Here is a 20,098-nt window from a genome sequence, read left to right as displayed (position 1 = left end):
TATGGCACATCTATGGGGCACAGTGAACGGTGCAGAGCACCGTATATGGGGCACAGCTATGGGGCACAGTGAACGGTGCAGAGCACCGTATATGGCACAGCACAGCTATGGGGCACAGTGAACGGTGCAGAGCACCGTATATGGCACAGCACAGCTATGTATGGGGCACAGTGAACGGTGCAGAGCACCGTATATGGCACAGCACAGCTATGGGGCACAGTGAACGGTGCAGAGCACCGTATATGGCACAGCACAGCTATGTATGGGGCACAGTGAACGGTGCAGAGCACCGTATATGGCACAGCACAGCTATGGGGCACAGTGAACGGTGCAGAGCACCGTATATGGCACAGCTATGGGGCACAGTGAACGGTGCAGAGCACCGTATATGGCACATCTATGGGGCACAATGAACGGTGCAGAGCACCGTATATGGCACAGCTAGGGGGCACAATGAACGGTGCAGAGCACTATATGGTTCACACCTATGGGGAAATATGAACGGTGCAGAGCACTATATGGCACAGCAATGGGGAAATAATGATCTATTTTTATTTTTGAAATTCACCGGTAAATGCTGCATTTCCACCCTAGGCTTATACTCGAGTCAATAAGTTTTCCCAGTTTTTTGTGGCAAAACTAGGGGGGTCGGCTTATACTCGGGTCGGCTTATACTCGAGTATATACGGTATATACAACTGATATATTTTTTAAGTAAATGTGCGCATACTATATAGTGTGTGTGTATATATATATATATATATATACACATATATATATATACATATATATATACATACATATATATACATACACTATACATTTTCAACCTGCAGTAACCACCAAACTACTGCACGACCAGCTCTACCCTCACCTACTGTATCCTCACCCATCCCTTGTAGATTGTGAGCCCTCGCAGGCAGGGTCCTCACTCCTCCTGTACCAGTTGTGACTTGTATTGTTCAAGATTATTGTACCTGTTTTTATTATGTATACCCCTCCTCACATGTAAAGCGCCATGGAATAAATGGGGCTATAATAATGAGCAATAATATATACACACACTTTGTTTTGTCTGCTTTATGAACATGTTCAACATAAGCCTAGGTAAAGCTCTTGGAACATACAGCAAGTAAAAGTACAAAGCTCCCATTCACCCAAAGTGGGGCTAAAAAGGATAAAATACCCATCACTGGCAAGGCCAGAAAAGTCTTTCCTCTACATTTCAGGTAAAAAAAAAACCCAAAAAACTAAACATAAAATAATATACCACACATTATGTTTTTTTTCACAAAAATTCCTCAGTGTTGAAATGGGTAGCAGAATACACTTTTCTGCACGGAAAAAAAAAGTGTGCTGCTACAGTGGGGAAAATAAGTATTTGATACACTGCCGATTTTGTAAGTTTTCCCACATACGAAGAACGGAGAGGTCTGTAATTTTTATCGTAGGTACACCAACTGTGAGAGACAGAATCTAAAAGTAAAAAACAAAAAAAATCACACTGTATGATTTTTACATAATTAATTTGCATTTTATTGCGTGAAATAAATATTTGATGAGCTACCAACAAGAAAGAATTCTCACACAGACCTGTTAGTTTTTTATTAAGAAGATGGAAGAAACAAAAAACTGTCAGTCTTCCTCGGTCTGGGGCTCTATGCAGGATCTCTCCTCATGAGGTAAGGGTGTTTCTGAGAAAGTTCTGAGCCGATTCCTGACCTACACATGAGGACCTGGTCAATTACCTGAAGAGAGCTGTCTCAAACATTACCATTAGTAACACACTACACCGTCATGGATAAAAATTCTGCGGGGCACACAAGCTCCCCCTGCTCACACCAGCTCATGCTGAGGCACATTTGAAGTTCGCCAATGACCATCTGGATGATCCAAAGGAGGCATGGGAAAAGGTCAGGTGGTCAGATGAGACTAAAATCGAAATTTTTGTTATCAACTCCACTCGCTGTGTTTGCAGAATGAAGTAGGATGAGTACAACCCCCAAAACACCATCCCAACTGTGAATCATGGTGGGAGAAACATCATATTTCGGGGTGCTTTTCTCCGAAGGAGACAGGACGACTGCACCGTATTGAAGGGAGGATGGATGGGGTCATGTATTGTGAGATTTGGCAACAAAAATCCTTCGCTCAGTAAAAGCATTGAAGATGGGTCGTGACTGGGTCTTCCGGCATGACAATGACCTGAAACACACAGCCAGGGCCACTAAGGAGTGGCTCCATAAGAAGCATTTCAAGGTCCTGGACTGACCTAGCCAGTCTCCAGACCTGAACCCAATAGAAAATCTTTGGAGGGAGCTGAAACTCAATGATGCTTAGCTACAGTCCCAAAACCTGAAAGATCTGGAGAAGATCTGTATGGAGGAGTGGGCCAAAATCCTTGTTGCAGTGTGTACAAATTTGGCCAAGAGCTACAGGAAACGTCTGACCTTTGTAAATGCAATCAAAGGTTTCTGTGCCAAATATTAAGTTCTATTTTTCTATTGTATTAAATACTTATTTCATGCCATAAAATCCAAACCAATTATGTAAAAATCATACAATGTGATTTTCTGTTTTTTTTTTTTTTTTTAAAGATTTTGTGTCTCACAGTTGAAGTGTACCTACAATAAAAATTACAGACCTCTCCATTGTCTGTAGATGGGAAAACTTGCAAAATCGGCCATGTATCAAATACTTATATTCCCCACAGTATATACTGGCCCAAAGTACATCAAATTACGCTCTGGTTGGTCTCCATTACATGAAGAGGGTCCTATGGATAAGTCATAAGAATGTAGGCAGTCAAATAAATAAGGCAGCACACTGCAGCGCTAAAACATGCAAACATGAAAATTGAACTGCATTACTGCACTAGAAATATGAAAAAATGAGAGCGTTTAGCGCATAAATTGGCCAATTCATATGTACCTGGTAGCCACATTAAGGCATCTCTCGTATACCAGGTCCTAAACTTTCCTTTCCTCGCCGAGAACAAATGTCATCTGAATGGGTACATGTGAAACCTCTTCTTAGACTAAATTTCCTCTCTCTGTGGAGGGGTATGGGACTTGCTGCGATTAAAACACTTGTGGCTAAGAGGCGGAGGAGTGCTCAGTCAGAAGGCTAGTAAATACAAATTTCAAAAAACTGACCATCACATCCAAACATAGACTAAGTGTGAACAGGTACTGAACCTAGAGTCACCAACTCGTATACAGTCAAATACATAAGGCAGCACACTGTTCACACTTAGTCTATGTTTGGATGTGACGGTCAGTTTTTTGAAATTTATAAGAATGTAGGCAGACATATTTGGAGGTATGTGCCAAATACAAGAATAATGTATAATGAACATGGTGCAAACCTATCATCAAAGGGAATCCGTTACCAGGTTTTTGCTGCCTCATCTGATAGCATCTGTAGGAAAAGACACCAAATCCAGTGATGTATCACTTAGTTTACTGTGGCAAATGTGACTCCATCAGAGTTCTTAGATGCAGTATGTAGCAGAGCTGAAAAGCTGCCCCGGCCCACATCACAGCTATGTATACTGTATATAGACAGTCAGCTGCTTATCACAGAACTTGGTGTGACCTGCTGCTGCAGTCTGTGCAGTGATAAAGTCCTGATGATAAAACCTTCATTATAAGTAAACAGCAGCACACAGCCGGATAAGTGACACATCGCTGAATTAGCCATTTTAACCCCTACCTCATACTGTCTTCAGATTACATAGCAAAATCCTGATGACAATAATTTAAATATATATGTATTTCCACCCTTTGAGAATAAAAAAAAATCTAATAATCCCTGATGAGTTGGTAATAATGGCCCGGTATCAATAGTTGTGGCTTCACAAAGCGAATACTCAGCCGGCAGCAAGATTTCTCCCCCTTCATGAGTCCGGAAGCGAGTGATGAAAGCCTTCTTGGTCCGGCTGGCGGACCGACCCACTGAATAATGACAAATGTAATGTCTTTTGCTTTATTCCCCTCACTTTTTTTTTTTAAGTACTTTACAAAAGTCCTAATTTAAACAGATTTGCCCTTATTTAAGGTCACTTTTACAGATTCCTGAGGAAAGAAAAATAGAACTTGGTTCCATTTTGATTACGGGCCCTGTAACATGCAGCTAAGACATGTCACCCTTTCCTTCCTGCTCGTACAGCAATGGTCTCACTGGACTCCAGTTCATTCTTCTTCTGTTCATAAAGTTCTAACAGATACTGGTCCGGCTTTATATTGGCCTCACGCAATTCCAACATAATCTTCTCCACTTTCTGGAGGCTTCTTGCATTCTTCATGCTCCGTCCTGCAATGTAGAGTTTGAACTCTTCTAGTTCAATAAGCTTACAGGTGTCCTCCTCACAAATGTTCTTCACTTCTTTCGATTTGGCCACTTGAGGGAAGAACACAAGACCAGACCATTTCTCAAGTGTCTCAAGAGGGACCTGAAATTCTGGCAACTGATGCTGAAAGCTGATGGGGACGTTGGGAACAATAAAAGCTCCTCCAGCGAGAGTCTCGTCAGAGGGCTTCCTCCTGGCGAGGATCACCTTGTACAGATGTGTGGGCACGGCTACATCATCACTGCCAATAACCTGAAATAAAGAACGAGCAAGAACATCTTCATTACTCCAAGAAGATCGCAGTGCAACACCACAAATTGCAGCAGGCCTCTGTGCACCTACCTTGAGACTTCCACGCCGCCCCTCACACATCCCACCCATCTTCACTTTTACAGTTTAAACGTTGGGGGCTTGTAATATTTAGAAAACGAATATTAACATGCCATCAAATAGCAAAAAGCAGCTGTGGTGTACATCTCTATTCCTGGGGAACCAAGTTGCCCCCAATACTTAAAATTTTCAGCCCACTTATTTCATTGTGGCTTGTTTATCTGGCAATTGGGTCCCAGGAAGAGGGGACTGCATTAATGTAATAAATAGAAAATCAGCAAATCTTTTTATTTACAAATTAGATTGTTTTACCCCTAAAAAAATATGTTAAAGTGCCATCAACTAGGTGTATTCATTCTTACTAACCTAGTCATCCAACGCCTATGTCAGGTCTGTGGCAACAGTAAGGGAACCGGGCACCAGTTGTCCTATAACAGCCGAAACGATGATCTTATTCAGTGCCTGTGCTGCATTCCATAAATGCCTATATAACCCCCTGTATACTCCAAAAAACCTTTACATTCTCCCGCGTTGTATGGAAATCGGGTCGGTCCAGTCTGATGGCCGTGGTTTCTGGTATCTCAATTCCTTTCCCCCCGGCGGTTGCTCGCCACCCTCCTCCTTTAATTGACATGGATGACACCTCGCATCAAGATTTCGCCCGGCAATGTGCATCGAGCAGTCATCCACGTCAATTAAAGAAGAACGGCGAGCAGCAGCCGGGGAAAGAGATGGAGAGGCCCAAAACCAGGTCCATCAGACCGGACCGACACGATTTCCATACAGCGTATGTTTTTGAGGGTTATACATATTAAGGGGACACTTCTACTAAAATGGGTCGTCCAAAGTGAAAAAGGGATAAAGTTCTTAGATATTTAGGAATAAAAGTCATCTATTAAATAAATCACAAATGAGAAAATGGCAAAGAATATTTGCTCAGAATCACCCGTGATGCCAATGATGCCATGGAGGTGCTGAAAATCTGCCATTCGCTGCCCACAAAGCCTTTTAATTGCATATTATGCCCATAGCTCCTCATTGAAATTCTGAATTTATAATTTATCAAATTATAATCTCACCCTGCTTACTGAGCAAATAGGTAGCTCTTAATGAGAATGTGCGGTGTCTTTCACCCTCAACTAAGAAATTAAGTGGATTGGAGGCTGCCGATAAGAGGAACTTCATTTCACGACTGAACGCTTCTCAACACAATCAGGCAGGAGTAGAAAGCAAAGTCCAACCAGACTGGAGGTGCTCATTGTTTTCTGGACCACGGCGGCCGGCCGGTCATCTCTGAAGTCACATCATGAACACGTGGTGGTAAACAGCGGCTCACCTGATAACTGACACTTTTCTTGCCATCCTCATTCTGCACGGGTAACGGCAGAGGGCCGCTCACAATCCAGACATCATGGAATCTCTGTGTCAGGTCTCGACAATACATTTCAAACCTGGATAAAGATTTCAAGTGATGAGTGAAATGAGCCGCCATTACGCCATTGTAGGACTGATCTCATTACATGCAATGGCCTGGCTGATGTCTGTCTCTGGAGAACATGTCCGCCTCAAGCTGCCCTCGGTTATGTCATTCTGAGCAGATATTTCTGCATATCTGTGTCTGAAGCTCCAGATACGCTTCTCCTAGACTTGTGAATAGGAAACTGACCTAGTTATGTAGTAGTCCAGCTGAGAGGTGCCACCATACAAATATGTTACCATCCAGGACTGAGCACGAAATCACGGTGAATAATGGCATTGATTCAATGGGGCATTCCCACCTCATGAAGTGATGGCATGTTACTTCATGATCAGTGGAAGTCTGAAATATGGGACCATCACAGATCCTGAAAATGTAGTACTCTCTGCACAGTGATGCCTGAGGGGAACCTTCCTCAGCGCCTGTGCTGCATTACAGTTGTATATTATGTCCTGACTCCCCCTTATATCTCCCAAAAAAAACCTTCTGAAGTGCTCCAGTGAGGAATACAAATTCGGACGATCTGGTCTAAGGTGTCATTGCAGCAGCTCATGTCCCTCCTCTCCCCTGCTAAAAGCCATCCTCCAGCTTTGATAGATGTGGATGACGCGTCCTGTGTCATCCACATAACTGAATGAACTCTCGCGCCTGAGCAGGAACATTGTCGGATCGTGCAGCTGCACTTTGCTCTGCACTACTGCAGGCCAAGCCTAAAACCTAACTGCGCATGTGCCCGCACATGTCTCTCCGGCTCCTGCTTACCGGAACCATTCTGCCTCCTGCTTACCGGAACCATTCTGCCTATATTGTTTTGTTCCCTGCCACCGGCATTAGACTCTTATGGGATTTCCGGTGGCAGGGAACAAAATAATATGGGCAAAATGGTTCCGGTAAGCAGGAGCCAGAAAGCCATGTGCCGGTGAGTGCACAGTTGGGATTTAGGATAACCAGTATGTGGGGCACTTCGACTATATCTGCCGATGCACCTGCCGGGCCCGTTCTGGTCATGCTGGGGTTAACGTGTGTGTGTGTGTGTGTGTGTGGTGTGCTCCCCTCTCCCAGTATGGGACCCTCCCCCTCCTTATAAAGCTGCAGCAACCTGGCTTCCGGTGTCTCTCATCATCTGAGATCCAGAGCAGGTTCTCCCACCCTCGTTTTCGTGTGTTTGCACAAGTTAAAAGCCACGGCGGGTTGATGGTGCCAAGTATCCTTTCGATAGCAATTTTGCCCCCAGGGGACAAAGTGCTTCATGGCAAGTTTATAGGCCCCTTGGGCGGTATGTTTAAAGCTGTGACCGACCCCTGGCGAAAAAGAAAACTAAGTTTTGTGTACTGATGTTAAAAGAAAATTAAAGAGTTTCAAGTTGACAGTTGTTGTGTCAGTCATTGCATGGGAGCTTCTGGTGGATGCTTCGGGTCTAGGCGGTCTATGATTTTTTAAGACAAGTTCTTACATACAGTCCACAATTCACAGAAAGCTGAAAATCACTTTCTCTGAAGGGGACAGGAGCTTCTTCAGGATCCTGTACAGTACATAGGGCACCAGAAAAATAAAACGTCTCATCCTGGGACAAGTAAAGAGAACAGTGCCATGCTTTACCATAATGTAGGAAGGTTCTGTAAGGCAGCCATGCCCATCAGTGACATTGAAGGCTCAATCTGGGTTCAAGTTGCAGTAATCCAGGAAGACCACTAAATGTTAAAAGGGTTCTCCATTACTGAACAGCCCCTTGTTAAATGCCAAAGATTTTTTTTTTTTTTTACAAAAAATTATATTTATATATATTTACAGACACTTCTTGGATGGAGACTATTTAACTAAAAATAGCTGGAATAACCCTGAGTATTTTGACAGATGACATTGTTGTGACAGGAGCGTTGCAGACAATCAGAGTGATCAGCTGCAGCCTTCAGTCAGATGAAACCATTTTATCTGATGCCACGGTGAAGGCTGGAGCCGATTGTTATGTCACATAACCGCTGGAAGACAGCGCCAAAAATCACTGAGATGACTAGTCTGGGAGGTGATTTTTGCTGTTAACAACCCCTTTGATCTTTGTATCTTGAGGCAGGACTGTATCTGCATTTACAATAAAGTAAATCCCTGTTGACCACGGACCTTACCGATTCCAGAAGCCGGCGTTGTTTTCATAGTTTTGGGGCACAATGTTTGACAGATAAAATGTTTCCGCCATGGCCTCCTGTAGACGTAAAAAGGGATTAGTAGAAACAGCAAGGGCCTGTGCACACGCTGCAGATTTGCTGCTATTTTTTCTGCACAGATTTGTCATAAAGTGAATGAGAATCATGAAGTCTCAGCACACTTATTTGTTACTTTAGATTTGATACAGATTTCGCTCATACTAATGAATGGGAAAAAAATCTGCACTAAAAAAATAGGGCAAAAACACATCAATTACACGCTATTTTTCCTGCCAAGAGATACCAAAATGATACAGAAATTTCTGCACCACATAACGTGTGCACATACCCTGAAGCTTTATGACAAGTCATGGTAATGAACTTTATATATTCCACATTTTTATGCAACTACAAAGATAAAAGGAAAAAAATCATTTTTAGAGATTTTCTTTTTCAGATAAGCAGAAAACAGATTCTTACTGTAGAATATTTACTGTCCCCCGCTGGCGCCATGTGACCCCGGGACCACCCGCTACGTAAATAGTCTTCATTGCTGGCACTAAATAATTGTGGAATGTTTGGATCCGGTTTAAATCGGCAGTGTTTCCGGTCAGCAATGCCTAAGGAAAAGATAAAAAAAAGTGCTAAGCCTAGACATACAAAACAAAGCACAACACACCCTGAATTAGGGGGCATCTATATTTATACTGAGCCTTCCTGCTGTTTACAGTCCCAAGAGGGACCCTTTAAATCTATCCATTGGCAGCTGTATATGACCATTAGGGCTCGCTCCCACTTGCGATCCAATCGAGCAAATACAATCCAATGAATGCAATTTAAAAAAAATCGGATTGCATTCGTACTAAATTTAATCCTATGCTTCATTATCAATGGCATTTTTTTTATCCAGTGCCGATCGGATCGCGATGGAACAGGAAAAACAAAATGGCAGCCTGCTGCGATTGCATGGCAAATTCGGATTGCACACACCCACATAAGTCTATAGGTGCGTGTGAAACGTCGCACTGCACTCGGACGTCATCCGAGTGCAGTGCGATTCCCGCCGATGTTGGCAGCAGAGGAGATGAAGCAACTACTTTGTCTCCTACGCAGTTGTGCTCCAATTTCTACGTGTAAGAGGATCGGAGCACAGAGCACTGACACTCGGATCACGCTCGCACCAAAGCAGGAGCTGAGGGTCATTAGCATATAGCATCCGATGTGCTCGCATCCAACATTCACGGTCCGAGTACGGACCACCATGCCAGGACAAGCAGCAGGTCTTCTGACCCAAACTCAAAAGCCTCATATGTCTAGGAAACTGTTGAGTTCGGCCATTAGACCTGCGGTCGGTCCGGCCTTAGATCTCGTACAGCCAGATATTGTGTGACTAATCTGCATGTTAGGTCTTATCCCATCTCTCTGCTGAGGTCCATCAATACCTCACAAGTTTGTAGATCCAGCTTCCTTCTGCTCCCCTGCCCTTTCCCGACATGGAGGGACAGATACTGCTGACAGACGTTTTGAAGATTGAGGAGAACAGTTTGGAACACAGGGACTATGACAGTAAAAAAAAAACCAAATATATAGGCCAGGTTCACACCTTGCTGATCATTTCCACTGCGGATTTGGTCACAAATCCACAACAAATCCATAATGGATCCACCGACAGATCCGGCATTTGTTGCTCGTGGATTCGTCCCTACTCCATTACTAAGCATTGAATAGTAAAGTGCGATGCCGTGATCTCAACCAGAGCAGACACATCATTTACTAACCGCTCTAATGAGGTCACTGACTGGTAAGTGCTACGTACCGGAGGGGGCAGCACTGGTTTGGATCCAACGTGAGATTTCACGACACCTCACGAGGTCTCACCCTGTGGGATTCTGCATGCCAGGATCCAACAACACGCAAGTTAGAACCTGACTTATGCTACAAAGTCGGCTCTTTTAGGTTGGTATTAGGGAAACTTTTTTGGCATTTTTGATATTAGGTTGTTTAAAATTTAAAAAAAAAAAAAAAAAAAAAAACACCTCAGTTGAAAGCTGCCCGTTGTTCTCCTAAATAAAAAGGGCAGCCTCAGACTGGTGAAAGGCGCTCTGTAATGTAACCGCTCTAGACAAACGTTTAATGCTACAGTTTTCCCAACATTGAAGTCAGTAAGTGAAAACTGAGTCAAATCAGAAACAAATAGAATAGGATTGAAAACTTTTTTTGCATGGGAATAAAAAAAAAATTCACTACAACAATGTGTCTGGCCTAAGTGGTGAATTGTCATAAAAAAATACTAAATACACCAAAAATGAGATGAGTAAAAGCACTAAAAATGGATAATTGTGACCCTATAAGTCCTGGCATATTTTTAGACCTCTGGGAACCCCACCATTCCTGAGAACAGAGGGAATTCAGTGCTAAATAAAGGGGGTTGTCCCACTCTCCGTCTTCAGGAGTGCACATCTCCCGGCGAGCAGGAAGTCGGATAATAGTGGAACGCCCGCCAGGGCTATGGGGTACTCGGTACCGGGTCCGGTTGTTATTAAAGGGGTAGTCACGGTGGCAGCGACCTGGTCCATGGCCCTGGGCGCCCAAGTAAAAGGGATAGTCTTTAAAGAGATTTGTAAAGTAATAAAAGTTTGTGATGCCACCTGTGGTACTCGGTCAAGGGTGACCGATGCTGCTTAAAGGGGTCCTTTGGGGGTGATAGTACTGCAACAAAGATGGTATCGCTCCTGTTGTGAATTCTGTTATCGAACTCCCTCCTGTGGTCATGAATGGTACTTCGGCGAGTTCTGTCCATGGACTCCCTCTGGTGGCTGTGAGTGGAGCTGCTGGTTCTGAGGTTCCTTCCACAGGTGACCTAGTTTAGTCTTAGACTGGCTGCTCTATTTAACTCCACTCTGATCGTTACTCCATGCCAGCTGTCAATGTTCTTGTACTGGTTCAGTTCGCTCTTGGATCTTTCTGGTGACCTGTCTACTCCAGCAGAAGCTAAGTCCCTGCTAGTTAATTATTTGTTCATCGTTTCCTTGTCCAGCTTGCTATCATGATTTTGCCTTGCTAGCTGGAAACTCTGGGATGCAGAGTGGCACCTCGGCACCGTGAGTCGGTGCGGAGGTCTTTTTGCACACTCTGCGTGGTCTTTTTGTAGTTTTTTGTGCTGACCGCAAAAATACCTTTCCTATCCTCAGTCTGTTTAGTAAGTCTGGCCTTCCTTTGCTGAAACCTGTTTCATTTCTGTGTTTGTGACTTTCATCTTTACTCACAGTCAATATATGTGGGGGGCTGCCTTTTCCTTTGGGGAATTTCTCTGAGGCAAGGTAGGCTTTATTTTCTATCTCTAGGGCTAGTTAGCTCTTAGGCTGTGAAGAGGCGTCTAGGTAGAGTTAGGTACGCTCCACGGCTATTTCTAGTTGTGTGATAGGATTAGGGGTTGCGGTCAGCAGAGCTCCCACTTCCCAGAGCTTGTCCTGTGTGAGTTTAACCATCAGGTCCATAGCACGCTCCCCAGAGGTGAAGCTGGGTCCCCAGGGCTCCCGGTGTGTTTGGGCAAGGATGGTGTGGTGCCGGAAATAAACGGAGGACACAGGGTTACAGTTTCTTTACCTGGTTTACTGGTTGTAGTAAGCCACAGTCCAGGGTACCAGCAACAGGTGTTGGTGTGGTCCGGTCGGCCTGGAGGCAATGGTGGATCTCTCTCCCAGGTGAGGTCTGTAAGCCTTCCTTCTAGCACTTTTTTGTGAGGTCCTTGCTGCCTGTGGCACCCTTACAAGGTCCTCCATCTCCTGTCCTGGGACAGTAACCTGTATGGTGGGAAGTGCAAGCCTTTTTACAGGGTCTTTCTCATGACCCGGGTTCTCTGTGTACTGCTGCACCTTCGGGTGTGGGTGCGGACAGACGACTTACAATCTTCTGTCCTTCCGGTTCTGCTGTGGGACCTGAAGTACGACACAGCCACGGGCTCCCGATGCCCGGTTCCTGCGCTTCAGCTCAGAGGGTGACTGGTCACAGTTCCCCTCCGAACTCCCTGAGTCTCCTTTGCTTCTCCCCTCAGACACTTGCTATCATTGCAACCCGTCTGGTTCTCTTCTATCCTGGAGCTGCAGCACACATGTGGCTACATGGCCCCACTCTCTGCTCACACTCCTCTCTCCTCCAAATCCTCTTAACAACTCACTAACTCCTCCTCCTGACCAGAATATATATATCTTGGGGAGCTCCCCTGAATCCGGGTTCAGAGCTACCCCTACTGGCCTGGATTCAGAATGTGTTGCATGTAGGTGTATTATCTGTTAAAGGGAATCCTCCTTGCCTCCAGACATGACATCACTCTCCTCGAAGAGAAGGCAACATCACTGTAACAACCGGTTACCTAGGGTGTTACACTAGGAAAGGCAGCAGCATGTTTACACCGGTCACCAGAACTGAGTGGGCATTATGCTGTTATATGAGGCAGCTCTTGCTCTGCAGCTTTGGAGTCGCAATCTGGCCAGCGTTTACATCCTGTATAGCCAAGAGCTTGTAAACAATTATTACTAATTATTATTATGCTTTTGCTTAAATAACGCCATTAATTCCACAGCGCTTTACACACATCATTATCACTGTCCCCATTGGGGCTCACAACCTACATTCCCTATCAGTATGTCTTTGGAGTGTGGGAGGAAACCGGAGAACCCAGAGGAAACCCAGGCAAACATGGGGAGAACATACAGTCTCCTTGCATATGTATTCCTTGGTGGGATTTGAACCCTGGGTCCCAGCGTTGCAAAGCAACAGTGCTAACCAATGAGCCACCGTGCTGCCCACTGTGCTCCTCACCTAGGAGACCAGCCACCTAATAGACCAGCTTGTATCTTGGCAGTGATCAGTAAATAGCATTAAAATCCCTCAGATTTTGAGAACAGAAAGGATATTTAAGAAGTAAATTGCAAAGTTGCTTGTTTTGACAAATACAATTTTCACCTATTAAGATGATGAGACCTTGCTTTATGTTCTCCTATTGCCCCACAATGCACGGGTGACATGAAGAGAATCCTAATCCAAACTGAAGAAAAGGACAGCGCCACACCAGATAGTGAAAAGCAGCTCACTTATTTATTCTGCCTCCTGCGGCAACGTTTCGGTCCGAAGACCTTTGTCAAGCTTGACGTCACCGCTGTGCTCTGCTTTACGGCCGGCGCTGACAGTCAGTGCAGGGAAGCTGACGCCAGGAGACGTGACAGACATCGGAATGTGAGTATGTAGTGTTTTTTTTAACATTTACAATGGTAACCAGGGTAAATATCGGGTTACTAAGCGCAGCCCTGCACTTAGTAACCCGATATTTACCCTGGTTACAAGTGAACACGTCGCTGGATTGGCGTCACACACGCCGATCCAGCGATGACAGCGGGTGATCAGTGACCAAAAAAAGGTCCTGATCATTCCCAGCAACCAACGATCTCCCAGCAAGGGCCTGATCGTTGGTCGCTGTCACACATAACGAGATCGTTAGCGGGATCGTTGCTACGTCACACAAAGCGTGACATTGCAACGATATCGTTAACAAAATCGTTATGTCTGAAGGTACCTTTAGTGACAAGCCATGAATTTAGGTAATGGAATGAATACCCCTTTCACTCACCAACTATTTTCTCTTTTGTAAGATGCTCAATGACCCAACGTGGGGTCTTCTTTGCTTGATCATAAGATAAAGCATGACCAATATATTGCCTGACCTCCTCTCCACTCTGCGGGAATCCAAACTCCTCCAATGGAGACTTCTGTACTGGTTCTGGGAATAAAAAGGTTAATATTAACATTATATCTGGTTCAATAGGATCAACCCTCCTAAGCCATCTATATGGTCATGCAGGTAAAAAGAAAAAAATGAATAAAATGATACCATGACATCTTCAATCTGATGTCTTATTACCTGGAAATCTACATTTGTCTTAATATATAAATGAGCTGTTAAGATCTATGGGCCGGACATAGATCTCCCTGACAATCTGCCTCCAGAGACTACTGTAAATGAAAGGAGCATTACCAGTGTGAGACTTGTGGATCAGGAGAGCAGACTGTCAGTCATCACATGTCTCACACCAGTAATGCCACATTTCATTTAAAGAAGTTATCCACTACTAGCACACCCCTTCTCATACCCCACGCTTCACCCCAATAAGATAAAAAAAGCTTATACTCGCCTCCCGTGCCGGCATCATTCCAGTGGTGTCGGCACTTGCGGTCCTGGGGCTCTTGGGCGGTGTGGTGACACGTGACCTCGGCACCCAATCAGCGGTGGCATCACTGTCTCCGCACTAATTGAGCATAAAAAGGAAGTCAGAGATCAGCCGCAGCCCGGACTTCCTTTACATGTACAATTCGTACGAAGGCGGGAACACTGATGTCAGTGCTGATTGGGCGCCGAGGTCACATGTCACATCGCACGAAAACCTCAGGACAGCGAGTGCCGACACCGTAGGAACGACACAGGCACGAGAGCCCCAGGACCGTGAGTGCCGACACTGTGGGAACGACACAGGCACGAGAGCCCCAGGACAGCGAGTGCTGATACCGTGGGAACGACACAGGCACGAGAGCCCCAGGACAGCGAGTGCCGACACCGTAGGAACGACACAGGCACGAGAGCCCCAGGACCGTGAGTGCCGACACCGTAGGAACGACACAGGCACGAGAGCCCCAGGACCGTGAGTGCCGATACCGTGGGAACGACACAGGCACGAGAGCCCCAGGACCGTGAGTGCTGACACTGTGGGAACGACACAGGCACGAGAGCCCCAGGACCGTGAGTGCCGACACCGTAGGAACGACACAGGCACGAGAGCCCCAGGACCGTGAGTGCCGATACCGTGGGAACGACACAGGCACGAGAGCCCCAGGACCGTGAGTGCTGACACTGTGGGAACGACACAGGCACGAGAGCCCCAGGACAGTGAGTGCTGACACCGTGGGAACGACACAGGCACGAGAGCCCCAGGACAGCGAGTGCCGACACCGTGGGAACGGCACAGGCACGAGAGCCCCAGGACAGCGAGTGCCGACACCGTGGGAACGACACAGGCACGAGAGCCCCAGGACAGCGAGTGCCGACACCGTGGGAACAACACAGGCACGAGAGCCCCAGGACAGTGGGTGCCGACACTGTGGGAACGACACAGGCACGAGAGCCCCAGGACCGTGGAGGCCGACACCGTGGGAACGACACAAGCACGAGAGCCCCAGAACCGTGAGTGCCGACACCGCGGGAACGACAAAGGCACAAGAGCTCCAGGACAGTGAGTGCCGACACTGTGGGAACGACACAGGTACGAGAGCCCCAGGACCGTGAAGGCCGACACCGTGGGAACGACACAAGCACGAGAGCCCCAGGACCGTGAGTGCCGACACCGCGGGAACGACACAGGCACGAGAGCCCCAGAAACCGTGAGTGCCGACACTTTATCGTTTCAGAGTACACCTGACCTGGCTGTGGTCCCAGCCGGTCCTTTATCGTTTCAGAGAGTACACCTGACCCGGCTGTGGTCCCCAACGGTCCTTTATCATTTCAGAGAGTACACCTGACCCAGCTGTGGTCCCCGCCGGACCTTTATCATTTCAGAGAGTACACCTGACCTGGCTGTGGTCCCCAACGGTCCTTTATCATTTCAGAGAGTACACCTGACCTGGCTGTGGTCCCCAACGGTCCTTTATCATTTCAGAGAGTACACCTGACCTGGCTGTGGTCCCCAACGGTCCTTTATCATTTCAGAGATTCAGAGAGTACACCTGACCTGGCTGTGGTCCCCAACGGTCCTTTATCATTTCAGAGAGTACACCTGACCTGGCTGTGGTCCCCGCCGGACCTTTATCATTTCAGAGAGTACACCTGACCTGGCTGTGGTCCCCAACGGTCCTTTATCATTTCAGAGAGTACACCTGACCCGGCTGTGGTCCCCAACGGTCCTTTATCATTTCAGAGAGTACACCTGACCTGGCTGTGGTCCCCGCCGGACCTTTATCGTTTCAGAGAGTACACCTGACCCAGCTGTGGTCCCCGCCGGACCTTTATCATTTCAGAGAGTACACCTGACCTCGCTGTGGTCCCCAACGGTCCTTTATCATTTCAGAGAGTACACCTGACCCGGCTATGGTCCCCGCCGGACCTTTATCATTTCAGAGAGTACACCTGACCCAGCTGTGGTCCCAGCCGCCCGGGGGTTGTGCAACACAAATCAGATGACAACTTCTGATAAAAAAAACAAACTTGACCTGTTCCTTATCTGATATAAATGGAGGCAGAGGGACCCCAGCGATTATTATGGGGTCCTGTTACGTGTCAGACTTTAGAACATTTTAAATACTAAGTAGTTATGAGTGAGCGTGCTGGGATAAGGTGTTATCTGGGCATGCTCGAGTGTTAATAGTGTCTTCGGCGTGCTTGAATACTATGTTCCAGTTCCTACGGCTGCATGTCTCCTGGCTGATTGACAGGTGTAACACATGTAAGGACTGACTTACAGACAATCCCTGGATGTGTTGCTGCTGTCGATCAGCCACGAGACATGCAGAGACTGGAACATAGTATTCGAGCGCGCCGAAGACACTATTAACACTCGAGAATGCCCAGATAACATTTTACCCGGGCATGCAGAAGACACTATAAGCACTCGAGCATGCTCAGATAACACCTTATCCCCTCACGCTCACTCATCACTGAGTCTAAAGGTACCTTCACACATAACGATATTGTTAATGATATCGTTGCTATTTGTGACGTAGCAACGATATCGTTAATGAAATCGTTATGTGTGACAGCGACCAACGATCAGGCCCCTGCTGGGAGATCGTTGGTCGCTGAATAAAGTCCAGAACTTTATTTCGTCGCTGGACTCCCTGGAGACATCGCTGGATCGGCGTGTGTGACACCGATCCAGCGATGTCTTCACTGGTAACCAGGGTAAACATCGGGTAACTAAGCGCAGGGCCGCGCTTAGTAACCCGATGTTTACCCTGGTTACCATGCTAAAAGTAAAAAAAAACAAACAGTATATACTTACCTACAGCTGTCTGTCCTCCAGCGCTGCGCTCTGCACTCCTCCTGTACTGGCTGTGAGCCGGAAAGCAGAGCGGTGACGTCACCGCTCTGCTTTCCGGCTCCCAGACAGTACAGGAGGAGAGCAGAGAAGCAGAGCGCAGCGCTGGAGGACAGACAGCTGTAGGTAAGTATGTACTGTTTGTTTTTTTTTACTTTTAGCATGGTAACCAGGGTAAACATCGGGTTACTAAGCGCGGCCCTGCGCTTAGTTACCCGATGTTTACCCTGGTTACCGGCATCGTTGGTCACTGGAGAGCGGTCTGTGTGACAGCTCTCCAGCGACCAAACAGCGACGCTGCAGCGATTCGGATCGTTGTCGGTATCGCTGCAGCGTCGCTAAATGTGAAGGGGCCTTAAGGCTTCTTTCACACTAGCGTCGGAATCTCCCCGTCGCAATGCGTCGGGAGAGATTCCGACGCTAGCGTTTAGCGCATTGCACAATGGAGGCAGCGGATGCATTTCTCCGGCGCATCCGCTGCCCCATTGTAAGGTGAGGGGAGGTGGGGGCGGAGTTCCAGCCGCGCATGCGCGGTCGGAAAAAGCGGTCTGTCAGGAGCAAAAAACGTTACATGTAGCGTTTTTTTCTCCCGATGATCCGCAAAAGCACGACGCATCCATCGCTCGACGGATGCGACGTGTGGCAATCCATCGCAAATGCGTCGTCAATGCAAGTCTATGGGGAAAAAACGCATCCTGCAAGCACTTTTGCAGGATGCGTTTTTTCTGCAAAACGACGCATTGTGATGGATTGCAGAAAACGCGAGTGTGAAAGTAGCCTAAGCTGTGATGTTGCGCTTTTTTCCTTCTGTTCTAAAACCTGACACATATCAGCGCCCAGACGGCCCCTCTGCTCCTTAAAGGAGTTTCAGACAAGAGGGTCTTCCTGACAGAAGGGGTCCCTCCAGGAAGGCAGAGGGTGAGAGCCTGTAGCCTGCCCGGATCGGTCACTCCCACGCGTGAGCGCGGACACGTGACTTCGCCCTGACACAGTGTGGCTGCAGTTTCGGTGTTAACCCTTCCGTGCCTGCTGAGGTCTCCGGATGCCACGAGGAGCGCGCACAGAGCAGGGACCCGGATGCAGGCAGCAGCAGCCGCACACGTGACGTGTCTGTGACAGGGCCTCCATCCACAGGGGTAACGGCGCACACTCTCCGCTGGGGGGCGGCTTTCTCACCTGGCTCGGCTCTTTTTCGGTCATATAAATACAGCGCGGCTAAGCAGGACGATGTGCTCAGTGCAGCCCCCAGCACGAAACCCCCCAAAAAGCGGCGGTTTACAATCCTGGAGGAAATACGACCAGACATCTTCATCTAGCAGAAAAAGACGAATGAATCGGAGCCGCCACCTGCTGGCCGCGAACAGCACAGCACTCGATTTAGAACCCAAGGCGTGCTGCCAGTGACATCTAGTGGCCAGAATTCTTCGTTGCGAGTAAATAAAGAGCATGTAGACGGGCGCCACCTAGTGGCTCGGGATTTGATTGCTGCTGTGCTGGTGATCTGACATTAGGGGTCACAGATTTGAGGTGTGATTTGGGATCATCTCTTAATTCTCCTCTGGGTTTTCACTGCATCATCAATAACAAAGTGTGCAGCGTTTACAGGGGCAGGAGTCAGGCATACGTGTAAGCAGGGCCTGACTAGTGCTATTTATTATCCAGCCCTGGCATTGAAGGAGCACAGGCCACTTGTGTGCTGAATGTGTGATATCTCTGTGCACTTGCAGGCTGTAAGAAGTGAGGTTGGTGTAACACGACTGTATAACACGCAGTCACAGCTGCTCCTATTTATTGCTCTTTGTTGCCGCTACTTTACCTACATAGCGGGGTCTCGTAGATAATGATGAGGACGCTGCACTCTCCGTGGAGCTGCGGGGTCTTCATATAGCTGATGGGCATGGATGTAGATACCCCCTGAGCTAATATTGATGACCGATTCTACAGATGGCGATCAGTCTCAAGTCCCTGATCATCACTTAAGAAGGTCTTAATGTTAGACCGAAACGTCTTAATATCTGCTGGACTGCTATCCTAAGTAATAAAATTTTCTATTTTCTTGATTACCACTATTCACCAAGTTGAGTGCCAAGTTATTTACTTACTTTAACCCCTTCAAGACCGTGCAATTTTCTGTTTTTGCGCTTTGTTTTTTTTCTCCTCATAACATTTTTATTTTCCTGTCAATACAGCCATGTGGTGGTTTGTATTTTGCGGGACCATTGATTTTACGATATAGCATATTGAAAAAATTCTATGTGCAGTGAAATTGCAAAAATAAGCGCAATTCTACAGTTATTAGGATTTTTTTATTTACCTTGTTCACTAAATGCTAAATCTGACCTGTTGTTATGATTCTCCAGGACATTACGAGTTCGCAGACACCAAACATGTATTGATTCTTTTTTATTTAAGTGGTGAAAAAAAATCCATATTGCAATGTCGCAGTGACCACAAAAAAAAAGTTATTTTGGCGTTTTGATTTTTATTCTCGCTACATTGTTTACCGATTGGATGAATTTACTTTATATTTTGATAGTTTGGGCGTTTCTTAACTCGGCTATAACAAATATGTGTATTTTTTTTTAATTCTTTAATTTTGAGTAGGGCAAAAGTGGGAAATTTAAAAATGTATATTTTTTTAGCCCCCTATATGTAGCAAAAAACATCATCTTCTATGAACACCGGCTATGGGCCAGGGTTCATATTAGGTCTCCTGCAGACC

The 20,098-nt window shown here is 46.6% G+C and overlaps 1 protein-coding gene across 1 annotated transcript; it reads right to left on the bottom strand.

Annotated features, from left to right (window-relative positions):
- Positions 1-1,073: 1,073 nt before the first annotated feature.
- Positions 1,074-18,768, bottom strand: EXOG (exo/endonuclease G). The gene is made up of 6 exons (XM_069729775.1): positions 18,553-18,768; positions 13,926-14,075; positions 8,780-8,919; positions 8,282-8,358; positions 6,018-6,132; positions 1,074-4,603 (listed from the first exon to the last, which is right to left on the bottom strand). The coding sequence occupies exons 1-6, from the start codon at positions 18,686-18,688 to the stop codon at positions 4,145-4,147; spliced, it is 1,077 nt and encodes a 358-aa protein (XP_069585876.1). The 5' UTR covers positions 18,689-18,768; the 3' UTR covers positions 1,074-4,144.
- Positions 18,769-20,098: the final 1,330 nt, after the last annotated feature.

Source organism: Ranitomeya imitator, chromosome 6, assembly GCF_032444005.1.
Source record: "Ranitomeya imitator isolate aRanImi1 chromosome 6, aRanImi1.pri, whole genome shotgun sequence".
NCBI lineage: Eukaryota > Metazoa > Chordata > Amphibia > Anura > Dendrobatidae > Ranitomeya > Ranitomeya imitator.
Note: the sequence above shows the minus strand (reverse complement) of the source record. Positions and strands in the feature narration are given on the sequence as shown.